The sequence below is a fragment of the Sus scrofa genome, chromosome 13, assembly GCF_000003025.6.
Source record: "Sus scrofa isolate TJ Tabasco breed Duroc chromosome 13, Sscrofa11.1, whole genome shotgun sequence".
NCBI lineage: Eukaryota > Metazoa > Chordata > Mammalia > Artiodactyla > Suidae > Sus > Sus scrofa.
Window position 1 is genome coordinate 99,482,688 of NC_010455.5, and position 24,422 is coordinate 99,507,109.

The 24,422-nt window shown below is 43.8% G+C and overlaps 1 protein-coding gene across 1 annotated transcript in view; it reads left to right on the forward strand.

Annotated features, from left to right (window-relative positions):
- The window catches only part of LOC100514494 (schwannomin-interacting protein 1), a 774,043-nt gene that overhangs the window by 623,707 nt on the left and 125,914 nt on the right, over nt 1–24,422 (forward strand). The window contains 2 exon segments of the mRNA XM_021069725.1: nt 20,554–20,923; nt 20,926–21,245. Of these exon segments, the coding sequence (XP_020925384.1) occupies nt 20,554–20,923; nt 20,926–21,245 (690 nt within the window).

The following is a 24,422-nucleotide window of genomic DNA, read 5'->3' on the forward strand; positions in this document are numbered from 1 at the left end:
TCCCTGACAAAGGCAATTCAACTTTCAAAAGTTTAGAGAACCGCCCCCCCACTGCTGTCTTCTCTCTCCTCACAGCCATCTCTTCTTCCTGTAACCCCACTGCGAGCGGCCCCCAGGCCTCCCTCAAATGCAGTGTCCCTGCAAATGCAGAGATCCACAAAGCAACAATGAGGAAACCATCACTTCACCTGCAGAAAAACCCACTTCAAAAATACCTGAGGGGAGAAGCATCCTGGCCCCCAGGCTGAGCTGGAGGGCCTGGCAGAAGAGAGAGGAGGCAGCTGGCTTTAGGTTATACCCACACCAGGGGATGGTTCCACCAACTGTAGAAGTCAGGAGGTAGGTTTTCCCACCAGAATCTGTGTTCTGAAAGCAGAGGAGTCGTAGTCACCAAAGAAACACTCGGGACTGGGTGTGGGCAGGTGGAACAACACACCACAGGCTCCAGCTAGAGCCGGTGAAGCCAGGGACTCATGGACCCACATCCTACCTTCCAGTTTTGAGATGAAACTATAGAAGAGAAAGTGGTAAGACACCCCCCCCCAACAAATTATTTAAACCCATCACCCAATCTATATAAGCCAAGCTCCCAGGACTTAAAAAAGCAAGTGGTATTACTGAACTGTAAAAACCAAGGAAGAGGAAGCCCTGCCTTCACCTCTGGGCACAGGTGTGATTCTGCCAGAGATGGCCCACTTCACTGCTGACCACTGAACAAAAAAGGGGAAAACGAGGACCATGTATTGAAAGGGAAAGAACAAATGTTCTTTAACATTTGCAAATCCTGTCCCAGCTACAACTAGCCATAGTTGATCAAAAGTTCTTTCAAACCCTGATGTGCTCTGAGGCTGTAATTCTTAATTCAGCTCAAGATCTTCATGGCTCCCCTATAGCCCCCTGGCAAAACAAACCATCTGCCTCACCCAAATCCTATTTGTCTCTCAGACTCTGAATTAATAACGTCTCCATGCAACCCCCACTGGCCCCTGAAAACACTCCCATCAGCACACCTAGAACACTATTGCTTTTCCTTCCTGTCTTTCCTTCCCTCCTTCCCTCCCTTCTTTCCTTCCTTCTTTCCCTTGTATCCCTCTGCTAGCATTTCAGCCATCCCCCAGTTCCACCCTGCCCCAGGGAGGTACCAATGTCAGATTTTTTTCTTTGACTCTCCAGAGTTTACCGCTATTCCAGACAGTTACTATATGTTCAGTAAATGTGTATTGTTTAATGAATAAATAGGAAAGGTATAAAAATAAAGGTGGGCATTTCTCTTGTGGTGCAGGAGAAACAAATCTGACTAGGAACCATGAGGTTGTGGGTTCACTCAGTGGGTTGGGGATCCTGCATTGCTGTGGCTGTGGTGTAGGCCCGCAGCTGTAGCTCCGATTAGACCCCTAGCCTGGGAACCTCCATATGCCTCGGGTACAGCCCTAAAAAAGCAAAAATAAATAAATAAATAAATAAAATAAAAATAGAAGTGAACAAGCCTGAGCCAATTCGAAGCTCAAGAGCCAGGTTTTGCTAAAAGCATATATTCTGCCCATAAGATCCTGGACTTCTTGGAATCAAAAAGAGAGAGAAGAGGGAATTTTAGATATTATAGCAATAATTTTCAGACATTGCAGTTTCTAATACCCTGTGTCTCCAGTGAGATACACCAATTTCACAGGATTTTACAAATACTAGACTTTTACCTAGCCTTTATGGAATATCTTATATTTATAAAAAGCTAGTATAAAATTGCTGAGTAGAAATTTCCAGATCCCTTACTTCATGACTTCATGCCTCTTTAAGCTGCTCCCAAGTGGGGTGGGGAACCCAAATCAGAAAGTTTAAAACTGCCTGCATCTTGTCTTCATAAACTTGGTCCTTTCACTTATTGAAAATTTATAACCACCCTGGCCTTATTAGACGTGCTAAAGAACATAGAGAAGTCCACATGGGATGAACTCCCTGGCCTGTCTAGCCAAGTCACCAAAAATGGTAAAGCGTTGCTGGTGTGACACTGGGAAGAAGGGACAGGGTTTGGACTGCCGACAGAGGTGGCCCCAAGCATGACAAACCCAAGCCCATCCAGTTCCAGGAGTTTGGACTTGAGGGGACTGAGATCTGGTGCAGGGTCTAAACTTTGTGGCAGCAGCCAAATGTTTGGTGAGCTTTAGCCTAATCAGGGAAGACCATGAGTGATTCCAGCCTGAGGAAAGGGGTCAAAAGCAAAAGAGAAGCACAGCTGATCGTGCCTCTGCCATCGCAAGCCCACTGCTGAATGGATGCTTCTGTGAGGCTGGGGCAGGAAGGCACTGCCCCAGGAATTGTGGAATCACCAATGGTGTCCCTAAGGGATACTGAAGGAGTGTTTCTTCCAGAGTCTTATCCGTGAGGCAAGAGTAACAGACATGTCCAGCTTCAGTGTGGTGATGTGCTGTGTATGGTTCATCCAGCCATTTATCTAAGCAACTTGAGTAGCCGGTGTCATGAACTCAGTTGCTTTTAATTTTCCTGACCACTCTATAAAGAAGCATGTCCCTTTGGCCCTCATTAGTGCTGTCCCAAAAGAGGGGGGAAACCCACCATGAGATGGTGATGCAACCAGAGGTGTAATGACAATAATAAAACTTATTCACCCCCAAAAAAGAGTGGGGTTCGGGTTAGCTACCAGGGGTCTTATCTAAGGGGCATTTAAGGGGATGGCCCTGGAAGGTGGCAGATACATTATTACAGGGCTGCTGGGGGAGTTCTATCAGGAGCTCATATTTTCCATAACTCTGCAGTCTATTATCTAGGGAATGCACTTGATAACATGAGAGGCAGGCATCAGTTTAAGCCCCCATCCCCCAGGCCTCTTCAGCCAAGCAGATGGGATGCTGAGGCAGCAATACCAGGAAGCAACTTAGCTAAACTCTCCTCCATAGCTTAAAGTAAAACTGTAAGGGAAGGCAAGGAGTTAAGCTAAATTTTAGGGTAACTTTGGGGAATTGAAAGGAGAGACAGAAGGAGAACATCCAGAGGGCTTCAAAGGTACCAGGGTAACCTGACTTCAAATGGAGAGGTGACAGGTGCTAGTATTCATTTGATCATTATTCTTTAAACTGTGCAGATATGTTTTAAAATACCCTGATTTGCACATATATTTTAAAAGAAAGTTAAATTCCCTCCCCGAAAATGAAGATCCAGGGTCTGAATAAAAGAAACTAATGAATAACTTTAAAAAGTTGCCAAAGTAAGTCCACTAAGACCTTAAGTGAAAATTTAAAACCCTTAACTAGAGAACCAACACACCTTTCACCTCTACCCTCCCTCCCCCTTTGTCTCTGTCTCTGTCTTTGTTTGTCTCTGTCTGTCTCTCTCTTCCTACCTCCCTCCCTTTCTCTACTTTCACTGGTAATATTTTTGCTGACCATAAAAAATTCTGTGGGAGTGAGAAGCATTAGAACCTATCTATAAATTACATTTGGGAGAAAATACTTTTTCCCTTCCCTTCTCATCCTACTCATCAGGGCAGGATTGATTTAGCACACCTTCTTTTCCAAAGTTGAAAGGTTAAAAATGATGTTCACTCTCTAGAAGCTGCTGTTCCAGCAAAAGGTAGAACATTGGCCATAAGCCTGCTTAATGTCAGAATGTGTTCAGTGGGGCTACATATAGTCCTACACCAGGCAAGCACCTTGTCCTGCCTTCTACTGCCTTTCTCTGTGTTCCTCTTTGTGCACCAGCTCAATATTTCTTATTTTGTTTCACCATTTACATGCCTCAAATAGCTCATTTTTTCCTGAGCTCTGGATTAGCCAAGTTCCCTATATTTGGTTCCTTTGATCTTTCTGTTAAAATCAATCTCTTCCTCTAATTATTTTCTGTTCCACTCCTTTGAACCCCTTCCAGTTGCCTCTGTTTCTTGAGAAGCCAGGTGTTTAATAAAGAATCTGGATGAGGTTCAGGCAGAATCAGGTAGATGCAGCTGCTTGCCCCCAGGTCACTTGTTGCCTCTTCTTTAAGCAGCAAAGATGGTTTACGAAAGGCATGTGACATTCCAGAGACACGACAGTGCCTAGCACATGGCAGGTGCACAGTAATTACCAAGTGAAGGGATTAATTGGGATCTCTTTTAAATGAGCTTACCTATATTCCAACTTAAACTTAATCTGCTTCCCTATCCCACTCTCAGTCCAAGTCCCTTTCTGTTCTCAGGTTTTTCTAATATTTATCTCAGCTTATTTCTTTGATGCTTTAGTTTAAACTTTTTTTTTTTTTTTTTGCTTTTTAGGGCCACACCTGTGGCATATGGAGGTTCCCAGGCTAGGGGTCTAATCAGAGCTTTAGCCACCAGCCACAGCCACAGCAACGTAAGATCCCAGCCCCATCTGTCACCTACACCACAGCTCACAGCAACATTGGACCCTTAACCCACTGAGCAAGGCTAGGGATACAGCCTGTGTCCTCACGGATGCTAGTCAGTTTCGTTTCTGCTAAGCCATGATGGGAACTCCTACACATCTTTAAATTCAATTTTATTTTGTTTCCTATTCATATATTAAACCTCATTAGTTTAATTCATGTCATAGGATTTTACTAGTAACTTTGTTTACCAAATTAGCATTATTTAAATTATTCTGTTTTACTCCTTTCTCTAAATGTCTGAAAATCATGTTCATTATTGTCTTATTAATGTCTCTTTATGGGAGAGTTGACTTTGCTTCTATAGTTGTTCACTTTCAGTGTTTTTCTAATTAGCCACAGCACAGGGTTCATCATATCCTATGATTCTGACATATGTTTGGGCTGAGAATAGCTGAGAATAAAGACCATTGTCTTAAAATGATGTGGTATCTGGGAATGGCTTCAAAATAATCTAGTATGAGGATTATAGGTAAAATGAAATTGCTGTAGCCAGAGCTGGGTGATGAGTATATGGGGTTCATGGGTACTATTCAATTATGTAAATGTTTGAAGTGTTTCCGCAATAAAAGTTTTGTTTGTTTGTTTGTTGTCTTTTGTCTTTTTAGGGCTGCACTCACAGCGTATGGAGGTTCCTAGGCTAGGGGTCTAATCCGAGCTACAGCTGCTGGCCTATGCCAGAGCAAAGCAACTGGGATCCGAGCTGTGTCTGTGACCTACACCACAGACCAGAGCAACGCTGGATCCTTAACCCACTGAACGAGGCCAGGGATCGAACCTGCAACCTCATGGTTCCTAGTCGGATTTGTTAACCATTGAGCCACGACAGGAACTCCAAAAGTTTTTTTAAAAACAAAAAATATAGGAGTTCCCACTGTGATGCAACAGGATCAGTGGCATCTCTGCAGTGCCAGGACGCAGGTTCAATCCCTGCCTGGCACATCGGGTTAAAGGATACCATGTTGCCGAAGCTGCCGTGTAGGTTGCAACTGTGGCTCAGATCCCAGTTCCTAGCCTGGGAACTCCATGTGCCTCAGGGTGGCCAAAAAAAAAAAAAAGTTATATAAATAAAAGTTGATCCTATTTTAGGGTGTAGAGAGAGGAAATGCCTCCCATCATTCTCTAGCCTTTCCTGTCATTGTCACCTACTAGAGATTCAGCCAATCCTCTACATTCATCGAAGTTTAGCACTTGCCCCTCCTCTTTCTTTCTTTCCAGACTAGTTCTCATCTGGGAAATTTCTCTGTGCTGGTGCCGGAGGCTGTGGTTAGTTTAGTCCAAAGCCTCATATCTGCAATGCTAATTGTATGCACTTTTCCACCCTTTGAGCAGCCACTATCCTATCTATCAATTACATTTTAAATCATTTTTTAAATGATGCAGATCACTATCTGTTGACTGTCTGGCTAAGACTTTCAGTTTGTTTTGATACAGAATTTACTTTTTCCTCAACTTCAGTCAGCATATAAAACACACATATAATCTAGCCATTTCTGGTTTAAAATCCTTCAGATCTCTCCACCACCTTCAAGTTTAAATTTAAGTCCAGTATCCTTCATATCCAGTTCTTGCTTTCCTATCATTCCCAACCTTTTTCTCTACCATCCTCCAATACTTACCCTCTTTTCCAGTTATACTAAATTCTCATAGTTATGGATAACAGATGGTGTTTTCTTTGACCTCTAAACTTTAACCATATCTTTCCCCAAGATTGGGATGTCCTTCTATCATTGGGCCTCTGGAGGACTTAAGCAACTTTTGTCTATACCTCAAGACTCAATTCAAGCATCACTCCTTTTGGAAGACTTCCCTGAGCTGTCCACATTGAGTTAAATGCCCCTTCCAATATTTTTTTCCATTGCACTCTTTGACTACGCCCACCTTACTACTTTGAAACCCAGCTTAATCACTTATACTGTTTGTTTCCTTTCTAGACTGTGAGTTCTTTACCTCTTCCAACTCTTTCTTACCAGAACCCAACGCAATGGCTGGTACATAGTAGTTTCAATGAATGAGTAACTGAATGAACAGAGGAATGGTGACATGAGTGCTGTTACCTCCTTAAGGTAGCACCTCCCTACCCAGGGGCCTTCTCTAGGGTTCTGGATCAGTGCTCTTGGTCCTTTGCAGCAGGACCAAGCTGGACCCTCCAAGCTTTGACTCTTTTTTTTTTTTTTTTTTTTTTTTTTTTTGTCTTTTTGCCATTTCTTGAGCCGCTTTCCCGCAGCATATGGGGGTTCCCAGGCTAGGGGTTGAATCGGAGCTGTAGCCACCGGCCTATGCCATAGCCACAGCAACGTGGGATCCGAGCCGTGTCTGCAACCTACACCACAGCTCACGGCAACACCGGATCCTTAACCCACTGAGCAAGACCAGGGATCGAACCTGCAACCTCATGGTTCCTAGTCAGATTCGTTAACCACTGAGCCACGATGGGAACTCCCCAAGCTTTGCCTCTTAACTGTCTTCTTCAACCTACCTGACTCACCGGCCTCCAGCTGTAACCCAGCTATCCCTGTCTCTCCTGAGTCTTTCCTGTTTGGTCTCTATCCAGACAAGTGCTGCCCAAAGTGTGATATACCATCATTTCTAGATGATACTCAGATGTTTTTTAAGAGTCTTGTATTTACATTCATATATTTGGCAGGGGTGGGGGGTGGGGTGGGCAGCAAGGAATTACGTTAAACCTGTAATTTCACAGAGAATATTCTTAGAATGGGACACATGTAGTAGTGCCACTGCAAGAAACCTTACTTGGGCCTCATAAATCAGGAGTGGGTGCTCAGGCACAATCAGAAATGTTCCAAGCCCTCAATAACTGAACCCTCAGCCATGCCTATTAGAAGCTAGACAGCCAGGAATCCCACCAATATTACACTGAATTCTATAGGCATTTCTGTGTTTTATTCAGTGATATGTTGAAATATCACTTCCTGAAAATGCTGTGTATTTACACTTAGATATAACGGATAAAATAGTTAAATGCCTTTTGAGCTGTCCAGCCACATCCTCATGTGAGTTCATACTTTTAGTGAGTTGATATAGAAACTGACAGATTTGTCTCACTGAGGTGGATTCTCATCTTTGTCTGAAATTATCAGTTAGGATTTCTAGTTATTTTGATCCAAAAGTTTCATTATCATCACTAAGAAACATATTCAGCTATGTATTTTAAAAGTCAATTTGGTTTCTTCTAAGTCATGTTACTTTTCATTTTTAAAAGTTTTAGCATTGTTTTTATAGATTTTACCATAGTTCATCAAATCTAATATACCATTGATAAGTAAAACACATGATTATTTTATGTACTGCTAAGAACAAGAGATATTGTCAATTATAATTGCAAGATGCCATTGACTCTAAGACACATCCCAATTTCAGAGCTGTTGAAATTATTTTTAAAATTGATAAATGTAGTGTATGTACACTTCACTTCTATTTTAGCAAGTAATACTTATTTTCCATTTATCATAGTGATATAAAATCTCCTTTTTGAATGAACTCAATTTAAAAACAAGTTGATTTAAAGAAAAATACTATGTAAATAGGAGTAGAGGTGGTCTATAGTAAGGCAAAATCCTAGAGGTGGTGTCTGAGTGATTGTGACTTGGACAAACAGCGTAAGCCCAGATACTGGCCCTTGGCCCCACCTGCCTGCCAGGCCAACCCCATCTCCCTCCAGCACTGTGCCCAGAGCCCACCTGCGGGAGAGCCTGGCTCCTCCCCTGAGCATAAGAGAGGAGTTTGAGCCTCATGATATGCTCCGGTGAAGGAATGCTGGCTATAATCCCTTGAGCTTATTTTGTGACAGTGAAAAGAAATTCCTAGGAAACCAACTCATTATAGGTATTAGAATCACCTGGACTTGCCTCTATTCACTAGCAGCATACTCAGAGGTTTTGCTTTGTTTTCTCTTTAATCCAAGAAGTAAGTATGGAGGGGAAATGAGCATTTTAGTCACTGTTGCTGGGCAATTGATTTACTAATAATGGCTACCTAAACACTAAACACTCAGTTTCAGTGATTATCAAACCAAAGAATGGTCAACTTTATTTTTCATAACAAATGTATCAGTGGAGAATAATTGTGAATATCTTGAAGCAAAACGCGTTTCTTTGAGAAAGCGGAGTAGTTTATGTCCTCTTCCAAAACATGAAAAGGAGGCAGGAGGGAAAAACAGTTAAGCTTCCACTGGGGAAACGCTGTGTTTTGTACACCATCTCCCTGGCTACTGCAGGGGATTGGTGTCCATCATGCTGCCAGCTCTCACCCTGCGCTAGGTCCAGCCCTTGGACAGCAAGGCACTGTGCACAACGTTTCCCCGAGAGCCATGCACAGAATCCTTTTATTTACTCGGTACTTATTCTTGAAGGTTATTGTGGATCATTAACCTGCAGCAATAGAGCATAAGGTCACAAGTCATACAGGCTCCACAGCTTGCCTGCTTTTGCAAACTTGATTTGGAAGGTCTTAATGTAGGTGTAATTGAGAAGATAAATTGAACACATATGCCTATCCTAATAAAGGCATTCTTCAGAGTCAGCAAATAATCACATCACATTAAGCATCAATGAACCTATTACAGTATACTAAAATGGAAAAGTCTTATAATAAAAGATTATTTATAGGCTATTAGTTATTAGTGTAATTTTTAAAATATAACCCATAACAATTAGCAAAATTGATAATATTGGAGGGGCAGATGTTTCCACTCACTGGTACAAATAATCCTAGCAATAATGCTATATAGTAACGTCAATTGAAAGCTAAACCTCTTCTAAGCTCTTTATCTTTATGGGTTTTTTTGTTTATCAGATCATTGCTGCATATTTTATAAGACTTCTTTCCTGGTATTCATAAAAGTTATTGACATCATATAGTAAATTTTGAAATTGTTTCCTAGATTAGAATAAAAGTCTAAGAATAACCAGTCCTGTATCCTTTCTGCAACCAGATATAGTGGTCAGAAAGCCAAATATATTTAGGAAGTAGAATTACTGGGACTTGGTATCTTAGGTCAGGCTCCCTAGAAGCAAAGCCAGAGACAGGGATTTGGGTGCAGCTGGTTTATTAAGCGATAAGCCTGTAAGAAAGTGAGAGAAGCAGACAGGACAGACGAAATGCCAAGCAGGATGTGGATCAGATGGTCTATCCCTAGCCTGATGAAGCGAAGGGATAAATTGCACCATAGAGGATAGCTGTGAGCCTTCATAGCCAATACTCAGAGCAGCTGGGGGGTGGGTGTAGGGGCCAGGAACAGGGATCTGCGTGGAGGTTAACAGCACTGAGTACATCATTTGGTGATTGGAGGCGAGGCACAGATGGGGAGGGACAAAGACAGCTCCCAGGTTTGCAGCATGAACAAGTGAATAGATTCTTGTGTATAACAGCAACACTTCCCTCATAGTACCCAAAATCTAAGATTATAGAAGAATCACGAAAAGATTCTTCATTTTACAAGTAAATAAATTTCCCTCTAAGTTTCACTTTCTAGGTACAAATACTAACTTCTTGACATTTTTGCATAAGATCAGTTTTCCTTTAAAAATATATAAACTTTTTTTTTTTTTTAAGTTTACTCTTTCAGACCGCTTCCATTTATTCTACTTTCTGTTGAAAAGAGATCCCAACTGGTTCTAGGACTCTAAGAATGGAAGATTCACCTAGCTTCAATCCCAATGTTATGTTAGCTTTTCATGAAGAAGTAGTTATGTGTTATTCTTATGTACTCATCCTTTATTCTAGAGGTCATCAAACTATGGTCTGTGGGTCAAATCCAGCCTGCAATCTGGTTTTGTATGGCCTGAGAACCAAGAGTTTTTATATCCTTAAAGCAGGCAATTGCCTGGGGGGTAGGGGGTGGGAATGAATATTCAACATGATTGTGTGACTCACAAAATTGAAAACATTTACCATTTAGCCATTTACAAAAAAAGCTTGCAGCCCCTACTCCTGTTCATTATGACCTCAAACTTTTTTCAGAAGTGTGCTGACTCAATATATATTTTGAAAGAAAATCTGATATTCAAACATTTTCAATTAATAAGTGATTTATGGAACCATAAAATCATCTGTTTCATAAAAGGATTCATCCTAAAATTTATATAAATAAATTCTAGCTCATCTGAACAATTATTTTAATGGGATTCTTTAACAAACTTAGAATCAACCATATAAGTAAAATAAATATGCATAATTTGTTCTGTTTTGTAAAAATATTCTCACCTATTTTGTGATGATTATAAAGAAATTGAAAAATACAAATAGATACAAAGGTAAAAGTAAAAAAAAAAAAAAAATCACCTACCATCTTGTCATCCATAGTTAACCGCTGTGAACATTTGGCTACATCTTTTTCTAGGCAAATAAATGTGGATTAAATTGTATGGACAATAGTATACCCTCTTTTATTCATTAAATATTATAATGTTCAAAATCATCTTATTTGGCTGCATTTATTCCACAGAATGAATGTTACCATTTATTTTAACATCTTCCTATTTTGTGACATTTAGGCTGAAGCTAATCTTTCCCTATTGTAAATGCCACAATGAGCATCTTTATGCATGTAACTAGATAGTCATTTCTGTGTCTTTAGGCTACATTTTTTAAAGAGTAAATATTGTCTCTCCTCCTATTCTGTTCTTGTCTTCCTTATAAACATTCTTTTTCCCATGGATCTGTAAATGATGGCATTCCTCGGGGCTAGAGATTTGGCCTTCTCATTTTCTTTATTTGTCTCCAGACAATGTCACCTATACCCAAGCTTTCGAATACCATCTCATGCTGTGACTTCCATATTTCTATCACCAGCCCCAGATCATTCTTCTAAGATCCAAACTTAGGTATCCAAAAGTCTTCTTGTCACCTCCACTTGTATGTCTTATACCATCTCAAACAGAAAATATCTGGAAAGGATTCACTATTTTTTTTCTTTCTGCTCCTCTGCCCTAATTCCCTCCTCCTAACTACCCATTTCAATAGAGACACATCACCCTTCCACTAAGTTCCCTATGATAACAACCTGGAAACCATCAGTGACATCTCTCTCCCCTACCACCCCATCACTTCAGTCACTAGGGCTTGTTGATTCTACCATATAAATAATATCATTAATATTTCTATTCACAGAGTTCCTGTCATGGCTCAGTGGAAACAAATCTGACTAGTACCCATGAGGATGCAGGTTCGATCCCTGCCCTCACTCAGTGGGTTAAGGATCTGGCATTGCTGTGACCTGTGGTGTAGGTTGCAGACATGGCTCAGATCTGGCATTGCTGTGGCTGTGGTGTAGGACATCGGCTATAGCTCTGATTCGACCCCTAGCCTGGGAACCTCCATATGCCACAGGTGCAGCCCTAAAAAGACAAAAAAAAATTTTCTATTTCACTCCATCTCCCCAACTCTCACCCTATGCCATGTTCATCTCATTCCTGGACTACTTATGATATTTGCTTCCTAACTGGCCTCTCTGCATCCATTCTTGTCCTGCTCTCCCCATGCAGTTCTCCTCCATGGAGAAAGTTCCTAAAATGTCAGTCTGCTTTTACAACCCTTATGTGGCTGCTAGAATGATGATCTTAATGGCAACCTCTCCTCGCTTTTCCACCTTCCTTTTACCACTTTCCCTCAATTCTTACTCCAACTTAGTGGTTTCCTTTCAATTGTGCTAAGCTTTTTTCAGACTCAAAACCTTTGTTCAAGATGTTCCCTCTGCATCTAGCAAATAGTGTAGGAGGTGGATAAACAACCAGGTCCTACTGTATAGCACAGGGAGTGATATTCAATATCCTGAGATAGACCATAATGGAAAGAATATAAAAAAGAACGTGTGTGTGTGTGTAACTGAATCACTTTGCTGTACAGCATAAATTAACACAACATTGTAAATCAACTACACTTAAATTTAAAAAAAAAAATGTTCCCTCTGCCTGTTAGGACCCTTCCCTCCCTCTTCAGCTGACCAACCCACTTCCTGACCCTCCCCCAACACAGACGCACTACCTACATGTTCTCTCATCATCATCTTGGTCTACTTTGACTGCGTATTACAAACTGTAGTCTAAATTGTTACATTTTTCCCCTCTATAATGTCTTTCTCTCCACTATAAAGAATTTCCCTTTGGGAGCAAATAGTATTTGTCTCTTTCACTTCTGTATCTCCCAGTGCCTGGCATGTAATAGGTGCTCAATAAATATCTGTTGAATTAACAGATCATGGAGTATAAAATTTGTAGACATTTAAAAGATATCACATAGTATTTCAGACAGTTTGTTTCAACAAATTTATAAGCCCACCAACAGTATAAGAGTGTTCCTTCGATCACACCCATCCTGACACTAAGCATTATAGTTCTAAATAATTTTTAAATGTTTTTAACAGGCAAAATTTTACCTCATTATGATTGAAATTGCATTTCTTTGACTACTAGTGAATCTGAACACTTTTCACAAATTGATAGCCTCTCATATATTTTCTGTGGTTTTAAAATTCATGACATAATACTTTATTTTTGTCTTTTGTCTATTTAGGGTCGCATCCTCGGCATGGAGATTCCCAGGCTAGGGGTCAAGTTGGAGCTGTAGCTGCCAGCCTACACCACAGCCACACCAACATGGGATTCACGTCGTGTCTGTGACCTACACCACAGCTCATGCAATGCCGGATCTTTAACCCACTGAGTGAGGGCAGGGATGGAACAAACCCACGTCCTCACGGATACTAGGATACTATTCGGGTTCGTTAACCACTGAGCCACAATGAGAACTCAGACATACTATTTTTATTGAACCATTTTTGTTGCCATATTTTGGAAATTTACTTACATTAATTATCTTTCTACCTATAAAACAATGCCACCAAACCTACTTAACTTCATCTGAAAGTTATCTGGGAAATACTGCTTCACAAAATTTTTGTTTAGTCATTGATGATTCCCCCTTACTAGGTTGATCATGTCATTTATCATGGAAACTGGGACACTTTTGAGAGTAAGGGAGGGTGCCATTAATAATTATGCCAAGACAACAGGTATAAAGCAGGACTGTCCTGTATGAACCAAGATGTATAGTCTCTCTAACTCATTTTCATACAGACTTAGAACTCTGGGGATGTAGAGCTCAGAGCAGAGGTCCAAGTGCTAACTGAGGAATAAACTGAGGATAAACCTGCTTTTTGTTCTGAAGTTTATTATGGATGGCTTTGTGCTGTGCTGTTCACTGACTCTGTGGTTCATCCTGTAACTTCCTGTTGCCCCTGCTGCCAACCTCACTCCTTTACCTAACCTTTGGAGGCTTTAACAGCTTCATACAGCTTTCTTTCAGTGGCTCAAAGAGCTCCAGGGACTGCTTTGCCCATAAATGAAGAGCTGGGCAGAGACAGAACCAAGTCTCTTGGAAGGGTTCTCTCCTATCCCACCTTACTGCCTCCTTCTTCACTCTCAAAGGCTCTTCTCCTGCCCACATTGCATTGACAATGCCAGCAGCTCTTTTCCAGTTTGATAGTCCTTCCAAAGTTATGCCAAAAAGTGACCAGAATGAAGTTTTCACTTCCCAGATTATCCTGCGAGGATGTTCCTCTTTGACAAGCATAACACATCAAAGTCCAAGGCAGTAATTTCTGAGGCACTGCGTCCTGCATTGGGTAAAGTGCACAGGGGCTTTGGTGTCCATCACTTTTATGCTCCCCTGAGCTCATGCAGTGTGTCCACAAACTTTCCCATCTTTTCCTAAATGCCCTTTTGTATAATGTATCCCCTTCAACAAAGCTCAATAAATAAATTCCCAGTTGCTTACAGACTTGCATTTTCAAGAATTGCTGGGAACTTAAAGAAAGTAGGAACTGATGACAGAAAACTTCTGGATAAAGAAAGACTGGAGGGTTCAGACCAGTTGAATCCGTGTCAATGCCATCCAATCTGAGGTATGACTTGATTAGGGAAATAATAGCAGCAATGCTTTCTCTTGTAATCTTGTCAACGGAGAACCAGTTTCCTCCCAATGGAATTCCCAGTAGAGCCTACATGTACTGTTGTGCACTGAACAACTCCAGGGGGTGTCATTTACATTGCCATCTATGCAAATGCTGCCAAATGGCCCCTCCTGGCAGGGACATGTGGTGCAGGTCACAATCCTCCTGGCACTATATAGGGTACAGTCTGTGTGGCCATATGCTAAGGTCCTCACTAACACCCTCTATGTGACTTTTCTCTGATAAAGATACTGTCCCTTTGTAGCAGCTAGAGTTGCTTTCTTCACCAGTGCCTACAGATTTTTCAGGGTAATCTTCATTTAAAACATGCATTCACCTAGTTTCTGTAAGCGCTGTAGCATTCGTCAAGCCAAGTGTCCTGGTTTCAGGTTTAGAAAATAGGTCATTGGAGCTATCTTTTAAGGGCTGAGTTTTGCCCAGATTTTGCCATTTCATTTTTATTGAGGAACATGTAAGAAATAAATGCAATCTCATGATTTGCTAGAGAATCAAAATATTTCAGATATTAATGTTTTTAAACAGTTTTTTGTTTTTGTTTTTCATTAAAGTACAGCTCTATAAATGAAGGAAAGAAAAAAAACTATTTTAGGTCTGCAGAGGATCCATCTCCAAAATATCTATACAGACTAATAAGTTAAGATTAATCCATTTGCTGTACAGAATAAAGGAGAAACATCATGTGTTCAACCTACCAAAGGGAGACAGACATTGGTTTTGAATTAGTGGAGGAACCAACTTTATATCTCCCAAGAAGGAGAAAGGTAAAATGATGCAGAGACATTTCCAAAGGGTATTTAAATCAGAAGCCTTTTAGTGCATTTACTTATTCATTTATTCAGTTAATTCTTACCATCTTCTTAATACCGTGATCATGTAGTCCATCCTGCCCCCTTCATGAGGAAACTGAGGTCACAAAGGTGGTTAGAGACAGGGCTGGAAACAAAGCCCAGATGTTCTCTATCCAGGACACTTCACCCCCACAGTGCTGTTAAATATTCCCACGTAGCTGCACTCAGGTGATGAAATAGGAGAGCATCTGTGTACTGCATGTGACTTGCATATAATTCATATAATAAAGATAAAATGCAAACCCCTTTGCCAGCCATTTCTTTATTACTCTAAATGCCACAACTTAGAGCAGGTTCAGTGTTAGGGCTAATAACTTCAGAATTAGTTTGGGAATTTTGCAAATAAATCTTTTCCCACCTATTCTTAGTCCTTACAATTTAAATATTTCAGTCGTGTCTTTTCTCAAATGTTGCCTTTACAGATTAAAATTCTATAAATAGCACTGACCCCTAAGGAAGATGATCTCATCCCTACCCTTTGAGTATTATTCTAGTTTCCTATCCACTTGAAACAAACAAAAAGGACTTTAGTCCAACTCCCCTTCCTCCTCCAGTTTTATCCCTATCAAAATGAAAACCCCAATCTCAGGGTGGCTACCTTAATAAAGGATTTGTTTTGGGGGGAACCGAAAGCATGTAGTTCATGTCAATATGAAATTCATTTTCTGAGGTGTCTCTACTCTTCCTTTAAACAATGCTGATTATTGCTGAACTTAGTGACAGTTGAGGAGGTTGACTGGAGCACATGTGAGCAGAGGGGAACAGCTGCTCTTGCCAGCTGCCTTTTTCTCTGCATAGACATAAATACTGCCCAAGGAGCCTGTGCAGGGCAAGACACAGAGAACTCATCTGAGGTTGCTGCAAAGAGACTCTTTCTGACATTTTTGCTTAGTCAATTCATCTATATACACCTGGACCAAGGGCTGCTGGGTCCTTAGCTCAGTGACTAAGAGCAAGGATCCCAAACCCCAGCAAACTGGGTTCAAATCCTGATTCTGCCACCTGGCTTTGCAGCTTTTAACATTAGGCAAGTTACTTAACTTTACTGTCTTTAGCTTCCTCACCTTTAGTGGAGTTTCTTTATAGGGTCTTTGAGAATTAAATGAATTAAATATTACTAGGAATCATTCCAGCAACAATATGGATCAAGTTCCTATTCCATTCTAATTACCTTGAACAAGATAAAAATGGCTCCATGCTTCATTTAGAGTATTTTTTCACACTAGGAACCCTGACCCATTTAAGGGTTGTAAAGTCAATGGTGAAGTGTGACCACATTCATTCATTTAAATGAGTTAGGATTTTACAACATAAGAGTTTTATGAAACTTTTTGATATTTTTATAGGTAGGTGTGGCCTGGATCTTGATATAAAATGGATATCTTAAGTCTAGTAAAGAAGATAAGAGTTAAATAGCAACCTCAATATGGGAAAGTCACTTGATCTCCTTCACTCAGGTAGAATCAAGGAAGCCTTTCTAGAGGAAGTGACACTGAAACTGAGACTTATAGGAGTAGAACTTAACAGAAAGAAGTTGGGGGAGACTGGGGAGAAAACAGCTTTTTTAAGGGCCATGAGGAGCCTTGGGGCCAGGTGGGGTTGGGGGCGGGTGGGAGGTGGATAACAAAGCCAGGAGAGACTTGCTGAGATCTGAATTTTAGAAAGGTACTCTGGCTTCTTGCAGAGAATGGGCAGAGATAGTAGGGAGACTGTTTAGTAATTTCAGAACACAGTTGTCTAGACTAGGGTGGCAGGGGCTATAGGTATGGAGAGGGACAGGGCCCTCATGATTGATGGGGGAAGGTGCTGGTCTGGGATGACACCCACCTGACTCACATCTCTGAGATCTAATTTACAGAGGTTGCAGGGGACAAATCTAACTCTATAAGCCCCAAGCCCCTGACTTGAGGAACTGTTCCTGTAAACAGGAAGACAGGGCCTTTCAATCACTTTGCAAATCATCTCTCCATCCCGCTGGACATATCAGTAGATATGTTGCTGGCCTAGCAATTGGCAGGGCTTCCTGTTTCAAAGTGGGATGGTTCTTGGCAAGAGATGGAAGACTGGAGACAGAATGCAAACTGCACTAGCCAGGCACCTTACATGAAGAGAAAAGAAAAAAAGGAAACCTGGTACTTTCCCATCTGAGCCAGACTATCTGGTCAGAAAATAATTTAAAAGGACAGATAATTCAAAGATGTTCTATTTGGCTTTGAAATACCATGCATTTTTGGCAGTGGATTTACCTTCCAAATGTTTTTTCTAAGGCCTCATTTTGCATTCCCTGAACACAGACCATCTGAGCAGCAGGGGGCCGAGCCGGAGCCCTGGAGGGGGTCTGGATGGGCTGAGGTGGTCCTGATGCTTGAAAATTGGACAGAGACCACAACTCTCCCTTATCACCCCAGTTGATCTATACTTGTCTGTCTACCTGTGTTTTGCCAGAGCAGGGAGCTTTTTTTTTTTTTTTTCTGACCTAAGCCTTGCCAAGTCACATGGCAACTTGAAAAGCAGCTGATCAGTTCTCAGCACACAACACTTTCTACCCACATCTTTGAACACTCATAGAGCCACCTCCACTCCGTAGAAAGGGCAGCCAGCTGACCCAGGGCTCCACAGCAACTTCAAAATCAAACCATATTTGGAGCACGAGGCAGGCTGTTTACAGATGCTGCCATGAAAGACATTTTAAGTTATAGTCAGTCTTGTTTTACAGAAAAGCTGTAAAGGGGCCAGACTAGAAGGCCCTTTTTCCTGTTATTCATAAGATAGCTGCTTCCAGACAAGTTAAAAGATTAGTTTATCTTCACTGGCACAGGCCTACCTAAGAGAGGAAAGAGTTGTACTTTGCTGAAATCACTTAAACAAAGTGTCTCTTCCAATTAGGACCTAGAAGAAATATCAGGGTGGCAGCCACTCCCTACTAAAGAATTCCAAGCATTCCCCTGTTCCTCCATCAGGAGGGTGCCAAGCCAGGGCAGTGGCCTGGTCCAGACTCCAATTCACTGGTAATAATTAGTAACAGGCCCAAATCTGGAAATTCAGGGAAACTGGTTTTCCTCAATCTACAGCACAAGTAAGCACTGAATTTAAAAAAAAAAAAAAAAAAAAAAAATTGTTTCTGCATTACTGAGATAAAATTGACATACAAATTATAAGATATTTAAAGTGCACACGATGGTGGTTTTATATATAACTATATAAATGTTGTGAGAGGGTTCCTCCCATCCAGTTACATCCATCACCTCACATGTTTATCTTTTTTTGTGTGTGTAGGAGAACATTTAAGTTCTAAGTGCTGTTTTTCATAAACAGTGATGAGGGCATTTCCTATTTCCCTAGAGTTGGAAGGTCTTATTTCACTGGAAGGTCTTAAAAAGTGCTCTGTGACCCTTCTCAGTTTTCCAAGTGTTGGTATTTTTCACTTCGTGGAGACTTGTTCCTAAAAAGGATGAGCTGCCAAACTAAGGCAGTTGTTGTGGGGGTTTGTTTTGTTTTGTTATTGTCTTTTTAGGGACGCACCCAAGGCCTATGAAGGTTCCCAGGCTAGGGTTGAATCCTATGCCACAGCAATACCAAATCCCACCCCTGACTGCGACCTACGCCACAGCTCATGGCAACACTGGATCCTTAACCCACTGAACGAGGCCAGGGATCGAACCTGTGTCCTCATGGATACTAGTTAGATTCGTTACCCCTGAGCCATGACAGGAACTCCAGTGGTTGTGTTTTGGAAAAGTCACTGTGTTTCTTTGACTCTGTTTCCTGAAAAATTTAAGGAAGCCAAGCCAGTGCCAGAAACATGTGACCTGACCCCACCTCTTCCCCTCCTTTAATGTCCCCTTGACTGGAGGTGGCCAAAGGGGACTTTGGAGGCTCACCCAAACCTTTAGAACAGATTCCCCACCTCCATGCCAGATAGCATTCCCATCTCACACTTACCCCTCCACTTCCCATACATGCACCTCTAACAGGTCCGTCTCAGCATGTGCCATGTACCCGCCAGGGGAAAGAAAATTGGAGCTAAAGCAACAGGTTCCACACACAGCCTGAACTTAGAAGGGAGAGCCGGCCAGGCCAGGCGGCTGGAGCTGGGGGGTGGAGGGAGAGGAAGCGGCGAGGAGGAAGATGGAAGGGAAGTGATGGTGCATGATCATTGAGGACACGTCACTCGCGCTCCCACACGGGCTTCTGTATGTGTGCATGTTGGTGGGGAGGCAGGTCCTGCAAGGGGTCACTCGGGGACTTCCGCGTGGGTTTAGGAAGCACCCGGCCTGTGCTTTGGGGAGCCGGGAGGTTTAGGCGGGGTAATGAGCGCCGCAGAGAGGGCTTGAGGCGCGCCCAGGAAATATGTGTGTCTGGGGGTTAAAATTCACCACCTTTCCCGGGGTGCCGCCAAGTGACCGGTCTGACCTCCTGAAGCTCCGAACCCCCTTCCCTCGGGCCTTTTCCCGGCCTCTCCAGCCCTAACCCTGTCCGGCCTCCCGCCCCAGCCTGCAGCCGAGAAAGCGGGGACAGCGGACTGCGCCGCGCCCGGCAGCCTCTGGGCATGCTCCGTGGCGGGACCCGCTCCGCGCCAGGAGGGCGCGTCCTCCCTCCCCCAGGGCGGCGGCGGCGGCGCCTGCAGCAACTGCCGCCGTTCCCCGGCCTGGCTCACCTTTGGGGGTGGCGGGGCCACCTCGCCCGGTGGGAGCCAAGAGTGCCCCCCAACCCCACCCCGAGCCTTCAGGCCAGCCGAGGAGGGGCTGGCCCGAGAGGTGCGGAGGTGGGAGTGAGACCTCAGAGCTGCCTTCCGTTCCTTAGAAAGTAAAGCTCAGCTTGCTAGCGGAGCTGGGCTCCCCCCAGCCGGCGGGGGCGGGGCGGGGCCGAGTGGGGGTGGTCTCCCAGCCCAGCGCGAGGTGCGAATTTAGTAGCCGCCCACTCTTCTCAGTCCCCGCCCTCAGGGAATTATAATTCTCTGAGAAAGTGTCTGGTTCTCGGAGAATCCTTGGGGGTGGGTGCAGGGGCGCGCCCCGCGCAAAATGGTTAAAACAAAGTCCATGCGCGCCCCGGGGTCCCTCTTACGGAAAGTCTGAGCGTGGGTGGCTGGGCACCCCCTTTGCTGATTTGAGGGTTAGTTACCCGGAGGAAGTCTTGTCGCAGGGGAGGGAATGGGATGAGGGAAGCCTCAGACTCGTGCCGGCTCCTACCCCCCGGCCTCCTTGGGGGGCGCACCTCCAGCCAGGTGGGCGCGGGGCACTGGGCCGGGGCGTTCGCGGCGGGCGGCGGGCGGCTAGAGCTGGCTGGGCCCGGCGGCTCACTCTCTCTGCCTCCTCCCCCCAGGATTACCGAGAGGATGGGATGGATCTAGGCAGTGACGCCGGCAGCAGCAGCAGCAGCAGCCGCGCCAGTTCACAGTCCAACTCCACCAAAGTGACCCCTTGCTCCGAGTGCAAATCCTCGTCGTCGCCGGGGGGCAGCCTGGACTTGGTGTCTGCCCTGGAGGACTATGAGGAGCCCTTCCCGGTCTACCAGAAGAAGGTGATTAATGAGTGGGCGCCGGAGGAGGACGGGGAGGAGAAGGAAGAGGAGGACGAGCGCGACGAGCGAGGATACCGGGATGACCGCTGTCCGGCCCGGGAACCGGGGGACGTGAGCGCCAGGGCCCGCAGCGGCGGCGGGGGCAGAGGCGCCACCACCGCCATGCCACCCCCGTGCCCAATGGCAACCTCCACCCGCACGACCCCCAGGACCTCAGGCACAATGGCAACGTGGTGGTGGCCAGCCGGCCGGGTGGTTCCCGGCCCCCCCGCCGGATGGTCCAGAAGCCTCAGCCGGCTGGGGGCCGACGCGGCGGCCGGAGCCCGGCGGTCGGTGGCCTGTGCCCTCAGCCCACGGACAGCGGGACCTGTGTCCCGGAGGAGCCCCCAGTGCCCCCTATGGACTGGGAGGCGCTGGAGAAGCATCTGGCTGGGTTGCAGTTCCGGGAGCAGGAGGTGCGGAACCAGGGCCAGGCGAGGACCAACTCCACCTGCGTAAGTTGGCCGGGGTGCGTGCTCACGCGCGCACACGCGTACACACCCAGCGCACGGTCCGCACGCGCCCTCCCCGCGCTCCCGCGCTCCTGCGGCCCCATTCATCCTGCCGGGAGGGTGGGGGCCGGGCGGGAGAGCCTGCCTTCTCCGCTGGGGTACGGCTGCTTAGTCTCTGAGCTGTCTGGGTTTTCAGGATAGGCGGAGAGGAGGGAGCGGCAGCCAGAGGGCAGCGGAAAGTCGGGTTAGTGGAACCAGCGACTCATTTTAATGGAATTACTTATGAGACGAGGTTGTGAGTCACTGGCCTGAAAATAAATCAGGGAAAACTCTGGCACCGAAGCGGGTGCCCCGCGGGTGATATTTCAAGTCGTAATAGTTGTGGCTTTGTCAACAGTGGTGGGTCTCCCACCGTTGCCACTAACGTCTCGCCCATATATAGGATATCCCTGCGCACAAGCACGCATTCTCCTGCCCACACCTCCGGTGAGGCAGGAGGGACTGTTCCCTCTTGCTTTTAAGCGGATGCTCCTGAATTTGAATGGATCGATCACCCTCCACCAAGACTTTTTCCGTTTCTGAAACTTGACCTACTGTTGACCTGAGGGTAGGATGAATTGACCTGCTAGGGTGAAGGAGTGATTCTTTCTTCTGCCCGCTGATTTCACTCCCTCTCCTGTGAATCCCTCCTTGTTTTGATAAGGAGCCACTTGCGGTTCCTTACCAGAGGCTTCTGCCTCAGTTCAGGAAACCCAGAGAGGGAAGGGTGCTGGAGTGGAAAAGGAAAAGAGAGGGAGGGAAGGAGGGCTACATCTGTAAGAATCTCTGGCAGATTCACACTTGTCTCAACATCTTTTTTTGGCCTTGAGAGGAGCAGATAAATGACTTAAAAGCACCATGATTGTAGTTCCGCTGTTTATCACTGTTTTGAGATAAAGCAACAGTTGTAATTTAAAATCATTAATGAGGGTCTTAAATGGGGCTGAAGGGCACACAGTTTAAATGAGCTGCTTTCTGTGAGTGGCAGCTGTGTGGCAGTGTGGGAGAATGCTTGCTTGTAGGTGTAATTTTTTGGCTCCAGAGCCGGGGGCTACTGGAAATTGGGAGCATGCACTTCTGACTTCAGGGGCAAGGATAGTAACTGCATTTCACAGAGAAATTGGCTGACAGAGCCCACTGGTTAGTCTCCCTTGAGAAACTATCTATTAAATTAACACACTCCTTTTAATCCCAGCTGTTTACTATGGCCACTAACAGACACGGAATCTTTCCATTACAGCCAATGTTCTCTCATACCTTGCAATTCAAAATACCCTTTTCCACTTAGTGGTGAGAAAAATACCTGGTTAAATTCCCTGGATTTAAAACAATGACTTGAAGATAAACAAGTATTGTTTACTATGGCATGACATTATACATTCTAGGAAAATGTAATGATTGGGTATACATGCAAAGTTAGTGTTTAATGATGACCGTGAACTCCATTATTCAAAAGTTATTAAACAAAATGTTCTTGAGCACCTATGTACCATGTGCTAAATTCTCAGGGCTGCAGTTACACATCTGTCCTTGTAGGCCTTGAATCTTGGAGAGCAAGGTAGGAGTGCAGACTGACTCCCCTCTAGGAACTTAAAATTTAATGGCTTACCTAACAGACCTGCCTCCCCCAGCACACACCTCTTCTTTCTTGTTATTGTAAAGATTTTTTCTTTCTTGGATAATCTCTGAATTTGCAGTGTCTCCTCACCTAGTGAGCAGTTAGCACCTGTGGGTTCCCCCTTCCCTCCTTCCCTAGCCCTCCTGGAAATGTCCCCTCCAGGCACTTCCTTCACAAGTCATACAGCAACTTGAGTTCCAATGCTTTAAAGCAAATGTGTGTACAGGAAAAAAAAAACATGAGGGGGAAGTGGCCTTTGAGGTTGTTTAATATTAAATTTTTCCGTATTTTGGTTTGTATTCGAACAAAATTACTAGCCAATGTTGGTTTAGGATAGTGTTTTTTCAGACTATAAATTCTCTGAAGTCACTTTATCGCTTTTTTTAAAATGAAATAAAACAGAATATTCTATATAGTGTGTTGCAGGCAGTCACAATAAGATTGTTTTTTTTAAAAGTTGTGTTTCAGTTTTGTGTAGACACTGGGTCACAGTGTAAGATTTATTTTTCACTGTAGGTCGCTGTCATAAAAGTTTGGAAAACACTGATTAAAATCCTGTTTGATCCTGGAATAAGTGTGAGAATTTATCTCATAAGGACAGAAGCTTAAGAGTAGCAAAGGAGTTGGTATAGAAGGCCAGTCTTGAAGGACTTGCTCAAATCGAAGGATGTTTTTGCTCTTCCTTGAAAAAGTTGTATATAAATACATTTATGTGAAATTAATACATAGTACTGGGAAGAGGGGTATAAAATTGAAAAGAGGGGTACATCTTCTTCACCTGTGAGGAGACCCACAGGTCTGCCTTGCCGCTTTGGCCCGTGCTGTTCCCTCTGTGTAGAATCTTCATCATTCCAGACTGTGCTCAACTCACCTCCTCTAAGAGGCTGTCCCTAACCACCCTCCCTAATGCAGAGTAAGGCACTCCCCCTCCCTACCTCCCAGGCACTCTGTGTATTTTCTTAGTGCATATCACTTGACATTACCTTGTTCCATTCTCCTTCATTCCCGGTCTCTACAATTGATTTGGAGTGCAGGGGTCTCACCTGCATTGTTAATTGCTGTAACCTGCTACCTGTGATAGTGTCTGAGAAGTAGTAGGTTCTCAAATATTGAATGAATGAATGAATGAATGAATGAAGTATTTATAAGACTCACATTGGGATGGATGGTGAGTATGGGATTAGTAGATGCAATCTATTATATTTAGAATGGATAAGCAATGAGACCCTACTGCACAGTGTAGGAAATTATATCCAATCTCTTGGGATAGAACATGATGGAAGATAATATAAGAAAAAGAATGTATACAGAATGTATACCGTATGCTTGGGTCACTTTGCCAAACAACAGAAATGGGCACAACATTGGAAATCAACTATACTGTAATAAAAAACTTTTTAAAGAGACTCACCAACCCCAGACCTAAGCCAGCCCCCTTATTGTACAGTTGAGAAAATTGAGGCCCAGAGAGGTTAAGCAATTTGCCAAAGATCCCAATAAGAAAACTATGTAAGGGGTGTTGT